Here is a 16,583-nt window from a genome sequence, read left to right on the forward strand (position 1 = left end):
TGACAGTTTCACTGGGAATGGTTCAAGCCTGAGCTGGAGCTAGACTCCACAGCACAGGACAGTATCATTTCACACATGTGACTGCATAGCTGCATTTCCTCATCAAGGAATGAGAGGTATTAAAACTAGCAGCGGAGAAGAATAAAATAATTGATGGTTGATATTTTATGCATCTCCTTTAAACTGCAATTGTATCTTGATTTTACAATATTGATGGGATTCTTTTTATAGAAAAGCACCTTTAATGGGTCTTCTCGTTCATCCCTTTGCATTTTGATAAGGGATTTGATAATTCCTGATTCATCCAGAGAGATGGTTATCGAATCTGGACTTGACTGTCTCTGCACTCCTTTTCTGTGCTTTAAATATACCCACCTATCTTAACCTTTCCTCTGAGATTTTATTTTCCAAACCATTTACCATTTATTGTTACTCAGCTTTAAACTCTCTCCAATTTGTCTGTCTTTTCTGACATGTGGTGCTCAAAACTGAAAGCAGCATATGCCAACATTGTAAGCACTTCTCATATTTTTTTTGTTAGTGCTTTAGCACCCTAGCTTTTACCACCTTTCCCCCCCTCTATATCAGTGATTGAATGGCTTTGCCTATGATGGAATTCTGCCTTGGCTGCCAGACAGACCTGTGAGTCTAAGAAACTAAAGTTGTATTTCAGCCTATACTAATCAGAGGGTAATAATATCATACTCTGGTCTTTCAGTGTAAGGGTTAGGGTGACTCACTTGTTCCTATGCCAGAAAGGTGAGAAAGCTGCAACGGTGGCAATATGCATTATCTTTAGATGTGGACAGATTAAATGTTTATTGTCAAATGTCAGTAAACTTCAATGTCACTGTACATACACATACCAAAAAAATCCATCAACAATAATGGAAATATACAGATAAGCAAAGTCAGAAAAATGCTGCTTAAGATCTTATTAAAGTTTGATGTAACGATATTTACTGTGTATATTTTGACATGTGATTTTGACAATTTGTGTTTTAATGCATCTAACGTTTTAACTTTTGGAATCTCAGTGTCTACTACCATTAAATAGATATTGTCTGACCCTCCTATTGTCTGACACTCATCCCCATAATTTCCAACTGTGAACATTTAAACTGATGAAAAATGAACAATCCTTTAAAATAAACATTGATATTATCCACCAAAAATATCAAAAAACAAAAATAGAATTCTGCCAACCCTGTTTTATCGTCCTAGCTTGTAGGATATAGCATGCAATTCTAGGTACTATGTTCTACTGGGCTTTGATAACAGGCCTAATATTACAAGTGGAGAAATTACCTGATCCTCATTTACATGAAGACCCCTTTACACCATTTTCACAATGTAAGCCCATTTTAGGGCATCAGAACAGTGTGAAAGAGAATTAGTGTAAATGAAAATCAATCCCAATGGCTACAGGCCAAGGCAGAACGCTCACTATTGTATTAGCAATTATCTTATTTAATGATAAAGAAGCTGTGGTTATTTCTTTCACTTTCCACCACAGCTTACCCTTAATCAGACAGTAGACTGTCTCTGAGGTTAATTTATATCTAGTAACACTATCAGTCTAATGGCCAAGGTTCCCAAATCTTCACCTAACCTTAATGGAGTAAACTATCAGGGTTGGCTACACATACAGCACTGGAACACTTAGTGAAGATTCGGTCTAGGCGAGAGTTTCTTCCATTGAGGTGGGTATTCCACCTCCCTGAGAGGAGGTAACTGGGTTGACAGGAGAAGCCTTAACTCACAAAGCTATTTCTCTCATGTAATAGAAGTATCAGGGTCCATGTTAGTGTGATTAAGTACAAGACACAGTTTCATTTTTTTCTTTAGTACTGATGAAACAAGAACAAGTGCGTGGAGTCACCTATGATATGTCTGTCAGAGTGTGTGAAAAAGAGGGAGAGAAAACTGAGTCAGCCATAACTACAGAATGTGCTTCTTTAGTCCAAACTATATTTTGGACCAAGTTCTGTTACAACACTTTAATGAATTTTTATGCAGCTTTGTTTTTCCTAGCTTTGTAAGAGTTTATGATATTATTGTATTGAAAGGTTACATCACAGGGCCATGCGGGTGAGTTTTGCAGTCATTCATAGCACATTCATTAGCTTCCTCTCTGCTCACTAATAGATGTTAGCAATCATACCGTCAGATTCCCTACCTCCCCTTTATAATGAACATACTTTCATTACCTAATGATCTGATATTATACAACGGCTGGTTGGAAGTTGGCAAAGCAAGGTAAATTATTTCTTCCAAATCCACCTACAATATGACTTCGTTGATTGGCCAGTTGGCTTGATTGTAGGCTCAGTATGTTTGGTGTCCTCATCCCAGAAATTAATTATGCCACAATAGCAGACCACAGAGTCTCTGTCAGACCAGAGAGAAGGGTACAGGACTGCTTCAAAATCTTGTGTTGCTAGCAGGTCATTACACAAGCTAAGGACAAGCTGATCAGACATCTTAGCCTTATGTGTTATGCTTAGTTACAACAACAACAAAAAATTGCTAATAAAAGTTTAGGATGACTTTTTTGTGCCCAAGTCATAAATTGGTTTTATAAATAAAGACAGAATTCCAATGCCTGTTATATTTTTTCAATACAATTATAGTGGCTAAAGCGGGCACTACAAGTTAGATGGCTATGGTAACCATTCTTCCTATTCTACACAAACGGAAGAATTTTCCATGATATTTTTGAAATGCTAAAAGTTCTCTCATCGGTATAAAGATAGGTTGGGTATTGACTCAAGATGACAGTTTAACTGGCATTAAAATGGCACTCATCTCTGTTCCTTTCTGTCCTTACAAGTTAATTGTTTTGGGAATGCTGGCCAAAATTTTCTAATTCGGGTGCATTATGCATCTCAGTGAAATAGCCTGATTTTCATAGGTATTCAACATCCACAACTTTTATTTACTTAAGCACGAGTTATGCTTATTCAGCATCTCTAAGAATCAGAGTGGTTTATTTTGGTGCTTAACTGTGGATTTAAATGCCTGACTTTGGGCACCCCAGTTTGACAATTTTGTCCTATGTATTTAACATTTTGTAATTTTTTTAAGTGTAAGAAAGTTTTGCACGTGTTTTGAGTATTTCCATATCAAATGTGCAAAAGATATGCATTTGTAAACCGAGCCTACAAAACCCTTGAAAGGTTTACAACTGCAAATGCGTCATTTCCATCAGATCTGCTGAGGAGAAGCAATCTTCAGAGTCATGAATGTCTGATCATTTTAACCTGCCTGAAACAGATGTCATGTTCATGCTAGTCAAACATCTGTTGTTGTCCATGTGTTACACTGACTAACATGTATGTGCTCCCATTCATCTTCTATGCATAGTTCATTTTAACCAAGCATGTAATGTGCTATTACTCTGCTACTGTATACATTTTGTATACATTTCTGTTCTTCCTTGCAAGACTGTGAATGCTTCGGCCACTCCAACCGGTGCAGTTACATCGAGCTGCTAAATACAGTCATTTGCGTGAGCTGTAAACACAACACTAGAGGGCAGCACTGTGAGTTATGCAGGCTGGGCTACTTCAGAAATGCTTCTGCAGAGCTGGACGATGAAAATGTATGCATAGGTCAGTTTCATTATAATTCCGGCTTTTGTTCTTTGCCTTTTCAGCTATTGGGAGCTACTAGTGAGTCAGCTAGCAATTTGTACCACTGCTATATATATTGGCCAGCTGACCTAGAATGAGCTTTTTCAATGGATAAGAGCATCTTCTGTGTAGACATTGTATGCATTTTGCCCCTGTTTTAATTGTGGCCTTGGGGCTGTATTTTGAATGTCTATAAGAACAATATAAAGCAGCAAAATCATTGCTAAAGCTTTTAGGAAGCTCTTCACAGGAGCTCTGGGATAAACTGATTGTGCAGTGCTTCCACACAGAAGAAATCACATGGGAGTTGCAAAACATAAGGACTGAGCCTTAAGTTATAAACTCAGATCTTGCAGTTGGGCCAATGCGTACAGACCCTTGCACCTACAGGGAGACCCATAAGAGTTAATCTGAGGGCAAGACCAGTGTCTATATTTGTAACAACATAATTTTTTGCATCCAGATTTCAAAAATAAACATACTGTGCCCAATTGTCTTCTCAGATAAAAGGGTATAAATTCAGAGTTAATTCCCTTCACTTTTAACGTATGCCCTTGTAGCTGAGAGCATAATTTTTCAAATCAGTTATATCCAACAAAATAAGTCAGATGCTAAAACTCACAAAAAAAAATTCTGAGAGCCATATCTGATAGTTTTGAAGAAAACTCCTGAGGGTCAATGATGCTTCAAACATGTATACACTATAATCCCATGAAAACTTCCAAACAGCTAAAACTAGGAGAATGCCAGAACAGAACACCATTAATAAGAATGACATACAGAAGAGAATATAAGACATTAGTTGCACTGAGGCAGACTTACATTATCTCAGATACTGTTTAGTGAGAAAGAGGTTGGACTATCTGGATGAAAATTTAACATATAGTATGTTGAAAGTACAGGTTCATTCTATGGCCATTAGTTAACAAATGGCCTTAAAAGCTTGTTCCAATTATAAACAGAGCTAAAGTGTGTTTTACAATATTGCTTATAACTATGATCCTCATTACAGTCAGTCATGGATTGAAACTATATCCATTCACCCCATCTACAAAGCAGGATGCTTTCTGTCATTAATCAGAGAGTAACCAAAGAGTTAATACAGGACTGAAAAAAAGGAATATTTTTGTGCAATTCAAAAATAGACTGTGGACATTTTCATAGTAAGTCACATTTCATGTGACTTTTTTTTAATTCATTGGAAAGATTCAGCCAAAACATATTTAGATTATCATTTGTTCCAATCTGCAACTTATCAATATATTTTTTATTTAATGAAAAACAAGACACAGGCATACTGTATTTCATGTGTCCTTTTTAACACTGGTTGATACCATGTGAAATAAAGTGCATTATTCCCTTTGACGTTAATTAAACTGAGCTAATATGAACTTCAGTATGACAACTAGAAAGTCAGCAGCTCACATTATCCTGTTAAATAAAATAAACATATGCCATATATAGTACTGTTGAACAGAACTATCCCTTCCTAGTAAATTGTTTGCTGTGGACAAGGGACATTTTCTTTATGACAACAGGGTTGTGTACTTTAAACTGGCTAAAGAAGCTCAGAGATATGGAAAGATATCTAGTAACCTTTCCTTTTTTTCCCCATAGACACATTCACTAGATTGTCACCTAATATTCATTGAAATACTGGGGGGGGGGGGGAATCAATAGTTATTGCAGTGTGGGCAGCATGGAGGGGTTAATAAAGCAGGAGCCAAAAATGATGACTTTTAAAAATAATTTGCAAGCAATACATTTAGAATTAGTTCACAAAATGAACAACTGAACAGATTTCAGCATTCCTCAGACTCAGCAGAAATAAAATTTTAAAAACTTTAATCAGGAAGATTCTTCAGAAAATAAAAATATACAGAGCATTTTCTGACCTTCACACCCTAATGTAAGCAAAATTCTCATGGACTCCTATCGGCATTGTACCCTGTGGGATGACTGCAAAAAGGGCAAAATAGTACCTATCAGACAATGTCATTTTAAATAAAAAATATAAATCAAATATAGAACAGTTCCTCAAGTTTGCAGTTTATCATACTGCATACAAAATCTACATATGCTGACTGATGCCCCGACTCAGGAAAACGTCCTTAAAGTCAGTTTGACTAATGCCAAGTCTACACTACAGACCTATAACAGTACACCTCTACCAATATAACGCGCCCCAATATAACAGGAATTCAGATATAACGCAGTAAAGAAGTGCTCGGGGGGGGGGCTGCGCACTCCGTCCTCCGTCGGATCAAAGCAAGTTCAATATAACGCGGTTTCACCTATAACGCGGTAAGATTTTTTGGCTCCCGAGGATAACGTTATATCGGGGTAGAGGTGTATAACTACATTGCTCAGAGGTGTGGAATACACACCTAACCCTCCCCCCAACGTAGACAGCACTATGTCAACGGGAGAGCTTCTCCCTCCGACACAGCCCTTTAGCGGAGGTGGATTAACTACACCATCAGGAGAAGCTCTCCCACCAGTGTAGGAGCGTCTTACTAAAGTGCTACAGTGGCACCTGTGCTGCTCTAGTACTGTACAAGAAGACAAGCCCTTAGGCACAAACTGCAAAACTTTCCTGAAAAGGGTTGGATGTAAGCATGTGCTTGAGTGCTTTCCTGTGCTGGGGCTCTAGAGACTTGTTCCTGCAAGCCGCTGCGCACTCTCAACTCCCCTCAATTTCAGTGAGAGTTAAAGATACTCAACACTTCCGAGATTCAAGCCTGCAACGTGTCTCACTCTATTGGAAATGCTCATTTGATTACCCAGAGCCTGAGAGCCACTCAGTGTTGTGGGTTTTAATTACACATTTAGTAGATCGGTGGACAAGCTAATAAGGAGATTTGCATTGATATTTACGTATGAATATCTTATTTTTCCAGTGCAGTAGTTTTTCCCATTTCCAGACAGAGTGTTTAGGAAAATTAAAAATGTTTGGCTAAGCTAGCTTTATCAAGGGAAATATTTATTGACATTATTCAAACCAAGTAAAAAATATGCATGGTAAGTGTATGGATAAAAAAAAAATGACAGCTACATAATATACATTAGTCAAGATTAGACCAAATGGAGGAAACACCATATGTTGCTTTTAGAAATGACAGAGATACAAATAACTGAGATACTGAGAATGTTTTTAGCTGTGAACTCAAATAAGAACATTTTATACAGTGAGCTTACATCTGAATCAACAAGCTCTTACACTGAAGGAACAGTAACAGTATTTGAAGACTTACACTTAAATATAATTTGCACAAGGTCTCAAAAGCCATATAATGCTTTATTTTGCAGAGGCCATTAGCTACTTTGTACTGCATGTACATGGTGATTAGTTGTTTTGTAATTACTGATGAAGCACTTGGCTTTTCTATATAAACTTCAAATACAAGTACCAGGTCTTTGAATTATGCAATTACTCTGTGGTGTGATACCGTAATTACATGAAGGTAACACATTTAGTGTCATGTGAATGAACCTTTGTAAGCAAGAAGCTGTGAGCTACCTAAAAATGCAGTTCCATAATAATACCATGGAGCATACATAACTATATCATACAATGTAGTTACAGACGAGACACCAAGTATAGCCATTTCTTTTGCCTCAGAAAGAGATACTGAAATGATGATTTTTTTTAAACTTTCTCAAATAGGTGCCAATCCTGTAGACATTAGGCACATGCTTAACTTTACACACGGGAGTAATCTTACAACCTCCATGAGACTATGCAAATGCACATAGTTAAGCACATGCCTAAGTGTTTGCAAGTGTTTAAATTTTTTTTTTTTTTTGGTAATACCCCTTTAACGTATCTTTTTTAAAGAGGCTTGTCAGAACAGCACATTTATAAAGAGGTTTGTCATAACAGCTTTTTTAATCCAGTATATATTGTCCCCTTTCGTCGCAAAATATAAGTCTGATACTCTTTACTTATTGATGTGATTCAAGGCAATGGGAGTTTTTCGTTGACCTTTAGATCAGGCTTTCCATTTTGTGGGGCAATATATTATATACAGATAGTCTATTCCATGCTTGACTCTTCTCCCACTTATACTCATTTTACATGAGTTTAATTCCACTGTGTTCAGTTGAGTTACTTTCAGTTTAGTGAGAGGAGAATCAGGCCATTTCTTTATAATATTCAGTGCTGTTAGCTTTTGACTTACACTTCTTTAAATAAATGTGACGGTCTGCATTTAGTACCTCAACCGTATGCCTATTTACATAAAGGTTTTGAATGTCTGATTAACATCAGGAGTGCCAATTTTTTATATGGCACCCACTGAGGCATAACTGTGCTCAATGTTCCACAATGTTTTTTTGGGGGGTATGTCAGTATTCAACTTCATTAATTAATGTTGTTGGCTAATTGACTGGATTATTATTGTGGAACTGTGTTTGCCAGAGGTAACTATTCTTCTCCAGCATGCCAAATGTTTGAAATGTCCTCTTTAATTTAAAGTTAATAAGCAGTAAGGCAACAGGTGACAAATTTGTTACTGGTAATATTCCTTTCCCCATAAAAAAAATTTCCATTGGATTTTAAAATATTTTAATGCTTTTTCCTCTTCTGTCATTTGTAATATTGCTGCAATTTAATATAGTCCTAGCAAACAATAGCAGCAAGGTAGCTTGATTAAAAGGAAAAAAAATAAACAATGCACCCAGCAAGGTTGCCAATGGATTTGTATTTCTTGCCTTTGATAGCAGCAGAGATCAGATGTGTGGACAAAATTATTGTTAGAGGTAGGGTGTGGCCTCAGATACAACAGTGGAGTTACTGTAGGTTTATGTTGGTGTAAACGAGATCAGAATTTGGTCCTTACGCTTAGAGAAAATATACAGCTGATCCATAGCAGTGCCAGAAAACTCAACACTGCTGTCAATTATCTTCCTTCTTCGAAGGGCTCTCACCTGCCGTGGAGCCCAGAGCTGAGCACTGCATTTGTGATGGTGTTAAAGAGAGAAGTCTGTGGTTCAAGTAACTCCCCACTTAACGTCCTCTCGCTTAACATTGTTTCGATCTTACGTCCCTGCTCAATTACAGAACATGCTCCATTTAAAGTTGTGCAATGCTTCGCTATAACATCGTTTGGCTGCCTGCTTTGTCCACAGCTGGCAGCCCCGCTATCAGCTCCCCTACGCCCCTCCCCCCCAGCACTTCCTGCCCTCCATCAGACCTCGCGGATCTAGGGTGACCAGATGTCCCGGTTTTATAGGGACAGTCCTGATTTTTGGGTCTTTTTCTTATATAGGCTCCTATTACCCCCACTCCCTGTCCCGATTTTTCACATTTGCTGTCTGGTCACCCTACGCGGATCAGTGCCTTCCCCCTCCTCTCTCTGCCTCCTTCCTGCAGCAATCAGCTGGCTTGTAGCATTCAGGAGGGAGGGGAGAGGAGCTAGGACTCGGCACGCAGGCTCCCCCTCCCACCCCTGCCTCCTGAACACCGCAAACCAGCTGATTGCCACGGGCAGGAGGCAGGGGAGGACGGGGAGAGCGGAGTCCTCGCTCCTCCTCCCCCCTCCTGGCCCCTGAATGTCGCAAGCCAGCTGATTGCCACAGGCGGGGGGGGGGGAGCGAGGACACGGCGCACCTTTCCTGCCTCCTGCCCGCGGCAATCAGCTGGCTTGCAATGTTCAGGAGGGAGGGGGAGCCTGCACGCTGTGTCCTCACTCCTTCCCTCCCCCCCGCCTCCTGAACGTTGCAAGCCAGCTGATTGCTGCGGGCAGGAGGCAAGGGAGGGAGGAGTTAGGAGCGAGGACGCAGCATGTGAAGTAAAGGGGGAAGAAGAGGCGGGTTAAGGATGGGGACTTGGGGGAAGGGGTGGCGTGGGCGGGCTGAGGGTTGAGCCCACCACCCATGGTGCTTGCAGAGAAGGGGAAGCTGCCGCTGCTGCTGCACAATGTGAATCTCCTAGCCTACAGCACCTTCAGCCTCCTTGCCTGCCTCATTGTCTCCAGTGCCAGTGGGCTGTGCTTGTGTGGAGTAAGGCATGGGGCACCTCCCAACTATACTACAATGCTGTACGGCAAAAAAAAATTCCCTGGAACCTAACCCCCCCATTTACATTCATTCTTATGGGGAAATTGGATTCACTTAACATCATTTCACTTAAAGTCGCACTTTCAGAAACATAACTGCAACATTAAGTGAGGAGTTACTGTATTACCCTAGAATAAAGGTTGTGGAAATAAAGGGGTCAACCCAAACCACCACAATTTACTACAGTCTTTGGTCAGGTTCAGGCACATGAGAGAAAAAAAAAATCTATATTTGGGTGCTGGAGTGCTTCACTGGATCTTCCATCCTCACATCCACCCCCCACCCCTCATGGGAGTGGAAGAAGAGAGGTAGAATGAAAATGACAGCTAAAAGTCAGTACTGACAAAGTCTTGTAGTATTTTGCTCCCCACCTCAAGGTTGTTTTGGAATATGTGAAAGGCGCATTGTAAATTCTCATCACTACAATGGCAAGTACCTACATAAATAAACATACTACTCCTAAATATAAAGGGAAGACTATCTTGGAAATAAGTAAAGTGCATTTATATAGCACTTTAAAAATATTCAGCAGAACTCGAAGTATTGAGTGATACAGCTACACCTATTTTAATAATTTAAAACAGATTTCATCCTGATGGCATATCGATTTATCCTTGCTATACAAATCTCTCCTTCTGTTCATTAAACTATACAAAACCTCCTTACTAAAATGGAATATCCATTATGATCAGTTACCTTTTTACTCTACATCTTTTCTGTTTAGTTTTCCCCCTCACATAATCAGACAGAGGTCTGCTCTTAAAAAGACCAAACAAATGAAAAGTGGACCTGTGGTAATTATTCTCTCTCCTCCAAATGTCATTAATAGACAGTCTTCCTTTACTTTTAAACACTAGAATTGCTTCCTTTATTGCTATTGTTTGAATTATGGCCAACGTATGTGTGTTGTCTTGTTTCTGCAGACTGTAATTGTAACCCTTTTGGCTCTGTCCATGATCGCTGTAATGACACAGGATTCTGTGAGTGTAAGGAGGGAACATCAGGGACTAAATGTGATAAGTGTCTGCTGGGATATATCTGGCACAGCTTAGGCTGTCAACGTAAGTAACTGAGAGCTGCCCTTTTCCTGCACCTTTGCTGTCTGTGCTTCTGTATCCCAGCATGTGCAGCTACTTAGAGTTGAAAAAGAGCAAAACTTTTACAAGCTTTAAAAATGCCTTACTGCCTGAACCTTTATAGATACTTCCAAATGAGGGCAGTAAATTGACTGTGCAGTCCATTTATTTCATTATGCTTTTAGTGCCCTCTCCCCTTTTCTGTGCTAATGCCTGGAGGAGCTTGTACTGAAATATGCAGATCTGTGTGTCTTGCCCGCTATCAATTAATTTGTGTGAGCTAAACCACAAGTGCAACTTTCCAAACTTAAAAATTCTTACTGAAAGGCAAAAGGTGATATCTAAGTGTATTAACATATTTCTGTGACTGAACTTCTGCCTTTTTGAGTAACTTAAAAATCTGAGTTCATAAATTAAATTACATCTATATAATATATATAGACCAGCGTACTAACTCATTACTTCATATTATAGCGCCTAAACCAAAAATACAGTCTAAACCAGAGTTAATAAATCTAAAGATTTTAACAAAAATAGCATTTAATATTAACTTTTAGTAGCAGATGATCAATATTTAGCTATACAGTAAGCTTTTTTTCTGGATAACACAAGCAAATGCCACACCATTACATATTGGGCTAGGGTGCTGCTGCTGGATTCTTTGTATTAGCTCCTTAATATTCTAATCTCTAACACTACTACTTTTGAGGATTTAATTCTACAAACGCTTGAACATCCTTTTATTTGTTTCTTTCACCTTCTCTCCCTGATTCTCAGCATTTGTGTCCCTATCTCTCTCTCTCTCACACACACACATACACACACGACAGTTTCTGCAAGAAACACTTGCTCCTGGTTAGTAAGATCTAGAAACTCATGAAAGAGAAGAAGAAGAAGAATTACTGGCATAGTGTCTTAGCTATAGATTCTAAAATACTCTAAAACCAAATACAAATGATATATCCTAAGATTACTTCGCCTCCTAAAATACAACTATGGGGGGGGGGGAGGAGAGAGAGACCTTGGCCTTCAAACAAGCAGACAACAGTTCCAAAGCGAGGAACTTGAAAAACTATCAGGAATTGCACGTACGAAGACTATAACTCCCAAAATAGAAAGTATCAGCTACTGAAGGTTTGCCATAGGCAGTCTATAGAGATGAATGACCTATTCACAGCAAACATTTTATTCAATGAATTTGGCCTGTTTCTACATTTGTGAATTATATGCACACAGATTTGATTTTAACATGTTTGTTATTCAGTAACTGGTTTATGCAAACATATTTTACAGCAACTTTCAAGGTTTTGAAATTTGGTTTCCTTCCTCACTGGAACTAAAACAAAATTTTTCAAATGCTTTTAAGGAAAAAACAGAATTGTGTCGAATTGTACATTTTGAGACTGAAACCTGAGGTTTTTGATTTGGGAATCAGTGTGTCCCCCCCATGCCTTGGTTCAATTCCCTGCTCTGCCTGATTCAGAGTGGTCCAGGATGAAAAAAAAAAACTGCAGTGAAGCAAGCTGAGTAGGGACTTGAGTCTCCTGTACCCTAGCCCAGTTCCCTAACTATCAGGCTATGAACCATGTAAGAGCTCAATTTCCTCATCCTTCTAGTGCTGGGTCCACATAGATTACGACAACCTACTATTGCTTTCAATTACTCCTTTAGCTCAAGTACCAGAGGTCTGTGCAGTGAATCTAAAGGTACAAACCCTCTTGATGAATTATCTGGGTGTCAATATTGTGCCACATGATGGAATTTCAGTTTGCTTTTTTTGAAAACCTAGGAAATTAGGCCCAATAAAGGAAAATTGAGGATGCAAATTCAAGCACTCAAAACCTTAATTTGCCCCCTTTCTGCATACATATTATCATACAGACTTTAATTACGTGATCATGTACTATTTTTCCAGAGGATCTCTGCCTTACTCAGTGCACAGGATGGACTTGCTCCAGAAACGATACAGGAGGGAAGGAAAGGAGGCTGTTCAACCCCTGCTTAATTTGTTGCAGAAGTTGGAAGCTGTATAGTGAATGAGCCAGGGGGACTACAATAAGAGAAAGAATGATCTCATGATTAAAGCAGTTGACTGCTGCCCTGGTGAAATGGATTCTCTCCCTGCCTCTGCCGGAGTGCTTATGTGATTTTAGTCAAGTCATTTATATCAAACTTTTCTCACATGGTCAGTAATTGTGTATATCTTATTTCCTGAGTGCTTGTCCTGAGACCCTGGGGCCTGATTTGCAGAAGTGCTGAGCACTCACATCTACAGCTGAAGTCAGTGAGGAGTTGTGCTTTGAACACATAAAGAGCTATATAATGAAAAAGAAGGTTCTAGGCATCTCAGATTGGACACCCAAAATTAGTGGATACTTCTGACCTTTATCTTTCTGTGACTCAGTTTCACATCTGTAAAACAGGGATAATACAATTCTGTTATCTCACCGGGCTGCCATGAAAATAAATGCAATAATATTTGTGAAGCTTTGAGGAGAGATTAAAAAGACTGGGATTGTTCAGCTTGGAAGAGAGAATATGATAGAGGTCTATAAAATCACGAATGGTGTGGATAAAGTAAATAGGGAAGTGTTGTTCACTGCTTTAAATAACACAAAAAATCAGGGGTCACCCAATGAAATTAGTAGGCAACAGGTCTACAATAAACATAAGAATATAAGAATAGCCATACTGGGTCAGACCAAGGGTCCATCCAGCCCAGTATCCCGTCTACTGACAGTGGCCAATGCCAGGTGCCCCAGAGGGAGTGAACCTAACAGGTAATGATCAAGTGATCTCTCTCCTGATATCCAACACCACCCTCTGACAAACAAAGGGGAGGGACACCATTCCTTACCCATCCTGGCTAATAGCCATTAATGGACTTAACCTCCATGAATTTATCCAGTTCTCTTTTAAATCCTGTTATAGTCCTAGCCTTCACAATCTCCTCAGGCAAGGAGTTCCACAAGTTATCTGGGCGCTGTGTGAAGATAATTTCCTTTTATTTGTTTTAAACCTGCTGCCCATTCATTTTATTTGGTGGCCCCTAGTTCTTATATTATGGGAACAAGTAAATAACTTTTCCTTATTCACTTTCTCCACATCACTCATGATTTTATATACCTCTATCATATCCCCCCCCTTAGTCTCCTCTTTTCCAAGCTGAAAAATCCTAGCCTCTTTAATCTCTCTATATATGGGATCCGTTCCAAACCCCTAATCATTTTAGTTGCCCTTCTCTGAACCTTTTCTAATGCCAGTATATCTTTTTTGAGATGAGGAAACATCTGTACGCAGTATTCAAGATGTGGGCATACCATGGATTTATATAAGGGCAATAAGATATTCTCCGTCTTATTCTCTATCCCCTTTTTAATGATTCCTAACATCCTGTTTGCTTTTTTGATTGCCGCTGTGCACTGCGTGAACGTCTTCAGAGAACTATCCACGATGACTCCAAGATCTTTTTCCTGATTAGTTGTAGCTAAATTAGCCCCCATCATATTGTATGTATAGTTGGATATATGTATAGCTTATGTTCTTATGTAACCCCATGCTCTTGGTGTCCCTGAGCCTCTGACTGCCAGATGCTGGGAGTGGATGGATCACTTGATAATTGCCCTATTCTGTTCATTCCCTTTGAAGCACCTGGCATTGGCTGCTATTGGAAGACAGGATACTGGCCTAGATGGACCATTGGTTTCACCCAGTAAGGCCATTCTTATGTTCTGTGTTCAGAACTGGATTGGAATAGTTAGTGCAGCAAATAAAGCATGAAGGCACATGCTGAACAACAAGGAGAAAACAAAACTATTGAATTGCTGTTCGACGCTGGAAACTTACATTGGCATAGCGGTCTCTCTCAGGGATGTGAAAAATCCACACCCCTGAGAGACGTAGGTATTCTGACCTAACCCTCGATATAGACAGTACTACTGCCTCTTGGGCAGCTGGATTAACTACAGCGATGGCAGAACCCCTTCCTTTGGTATAGGTAGTGTCTACACTGAAGTGCTATAACAGTGCAGCTGCTGCTGTAGCATTTCAAGTGTAGACAAGCCCTAAATGAGCACTGCCCATCCTATGGACTGAATGAGGCAGGAGTCCTGTGGGAAAAAAATATTATGTGATCATGTAATTAAAGATGTATCATAATGCACATGCCCAAGATTAGGATTAAGGATTAAACAGGCAACCTTATTTCTGGCATTTCTTACCATTTGAGAGCCTGAGTTTGCAACCTCAATTTTCTTTTAACATAGTGTTGGCATTCCCTCCGATACCTTAACCTCCCAGCAACTCAGCTTGACTCTGAACTAGTCATTTAGGTTTCTTTACAGGTATACAGTAAAACTACACTGAGTTGATCAGACTCTGCTAGCACGGAGGTTGACACAAGTCCAAAGTACATAATCATTAATCTAATTATATATACATTCCCGAAAGAGAATGCCGTGTGCACATTTTATTTTACATCATATCACGCACTCTGTGATTGGTTCGTTAATTTCTGGGAACCATACTCCATACAAATCATGAACTGTTCACATGCCACACATCTGCCATCCATTACACATTAATCACTACTCTACTATTCCCTTATCTAATAGTTACATATTTATAAGTACTGTGAACACTGCTGTCAATTCATGCTTTGTTCACTGTCTCATGTCCTGGGTCAGAATAGACTTCTTCATAGTGGTTTTTGTGTGTAATATGTAGTTAAACTAAATTTTGTTGAATCAAAGTTCCCGCAAAATATTTTTCAGGATATCTAGTTAAAACACTAGAAGACTGATATATTCAGAAAGTTAAAATGCAGCAAGGGATATTTAATAAGTTTCTTTACTTGGCACAAAGGAAACAAATACCAACGCTCATCTATTCAAAAGTCAGAAAAAACTTGTTTCTGAATGCAGTTGTCAGGGTTATAGGATGGACATCAGATTGCCATGTATTCAACATATCAAGCTGAGTACACACTGATTAAAATCCGCTGTCTGATATTTCAGTGTGCAGCAGAGGAGTCTGTGATCTAGTTGCTTTTGCAATTGGCCCATTTTTTTTCCAATTAATTTCTGTCTGGAAGATTTTATTTACTATTTTCTTCTAGAAAATTACATGAAAACCAAAATCACTGCACTGCATTATCAAGACACTGGAGGGATTATTTGCCTGAGCATGCCAAGGGTGGTGTTGATCTAATTCCCTGTAACAGCTTTCTCTGGGCCATGATGCTACAGAAATATATATAAAATATGGCTTATTTACAAAATTAGGCATATTTATGTTTAGAGAGCTTTCCCAGTGTGTAGTACTGACCTACTGGAGCCAGAAATTTGACCTGCTATCACACAAATCCATATTCTATGCCATGTCAGTTCATAGTGTAGATTTAAAGTACTAAAAAACATTGTTATACATACCAAGTGGATAACATTCCACAGTTGTTAATCCATTTCTTAAAAAAAATTATATACAAAGGCCTATTCTGTTTTATGGACCAAGGTGCTGCAATATTTTTTATAAATTAAGGTCCAGATTGTTCTTAGTACTGCATGGACACAAGTGGGAAGAAGGCATAGAGACACCTAGCTCACCCCTTGCATCCCTGTTCATACAGGGGCCAGATACAATCTTGGTCCTTGCCTTCCAGATCATAAGTACTAACATTAGCAGCAGTAACCTCAGAGTTCAGGGATTCCACCATACAGACATAGCATCTAGCAGAGGTGTGCTGGTTCAAGGAAAATCCTTGTACTAAATAAAAGGGTGCAGCTGATGTGACTGCTTTGTGCCAATCACCCAT

The 16,583-nt window shown here is 39.2% G+C and overlaps 1 protein-coding gene across 11 annotated transcripts in view; it reads left to right on the forward strand.

Annotated features, from left to right (window-relative positions):
• Positions 1–16,583, forward strand: part of NTNG1 (netrin G1) — a 305,313-nt gene that overhangs the window by 251,832 nt on the left and 36,898 nt on the right. For 6 of the 11 annotated variants that reach the window (XM_065554302.1, XM_065554303.1, XM_065554298.1 and 3 more), the window contains one exon: positions 3,447–3,614. The exons of 3 other annotated variants lie outside the window; for them this stretch is intronic. In XM_065554302.1, coding sequence (XP_065410374.1) covers positions 3,447–3,614 — 168 coding nt within the window. Of the gene's footprint in view, positions 1–3,446; positions 3,615–10,618; positions 10,757–16,583 lie in introns of all 11 variants that reach the window. 2 more of the 11 variants (XM_065554304.1, XM_042840648.2) reach the window with 2 other exon arrangements.

The sequence above is a fragment of the Chrysemys picta genome, chromosome 8, assembly GCF_011386835.1.
Source record: "Chrysemys picta bellii isolate R12L10 chromosome 8, ASM1138683v2, whole genome shotgun sequence".
Lineage (NCBI taxonomy): Eukaryota > Metazoa > Chordata > Testudines > Emydidae > Chrysemys > Chrysemys picta.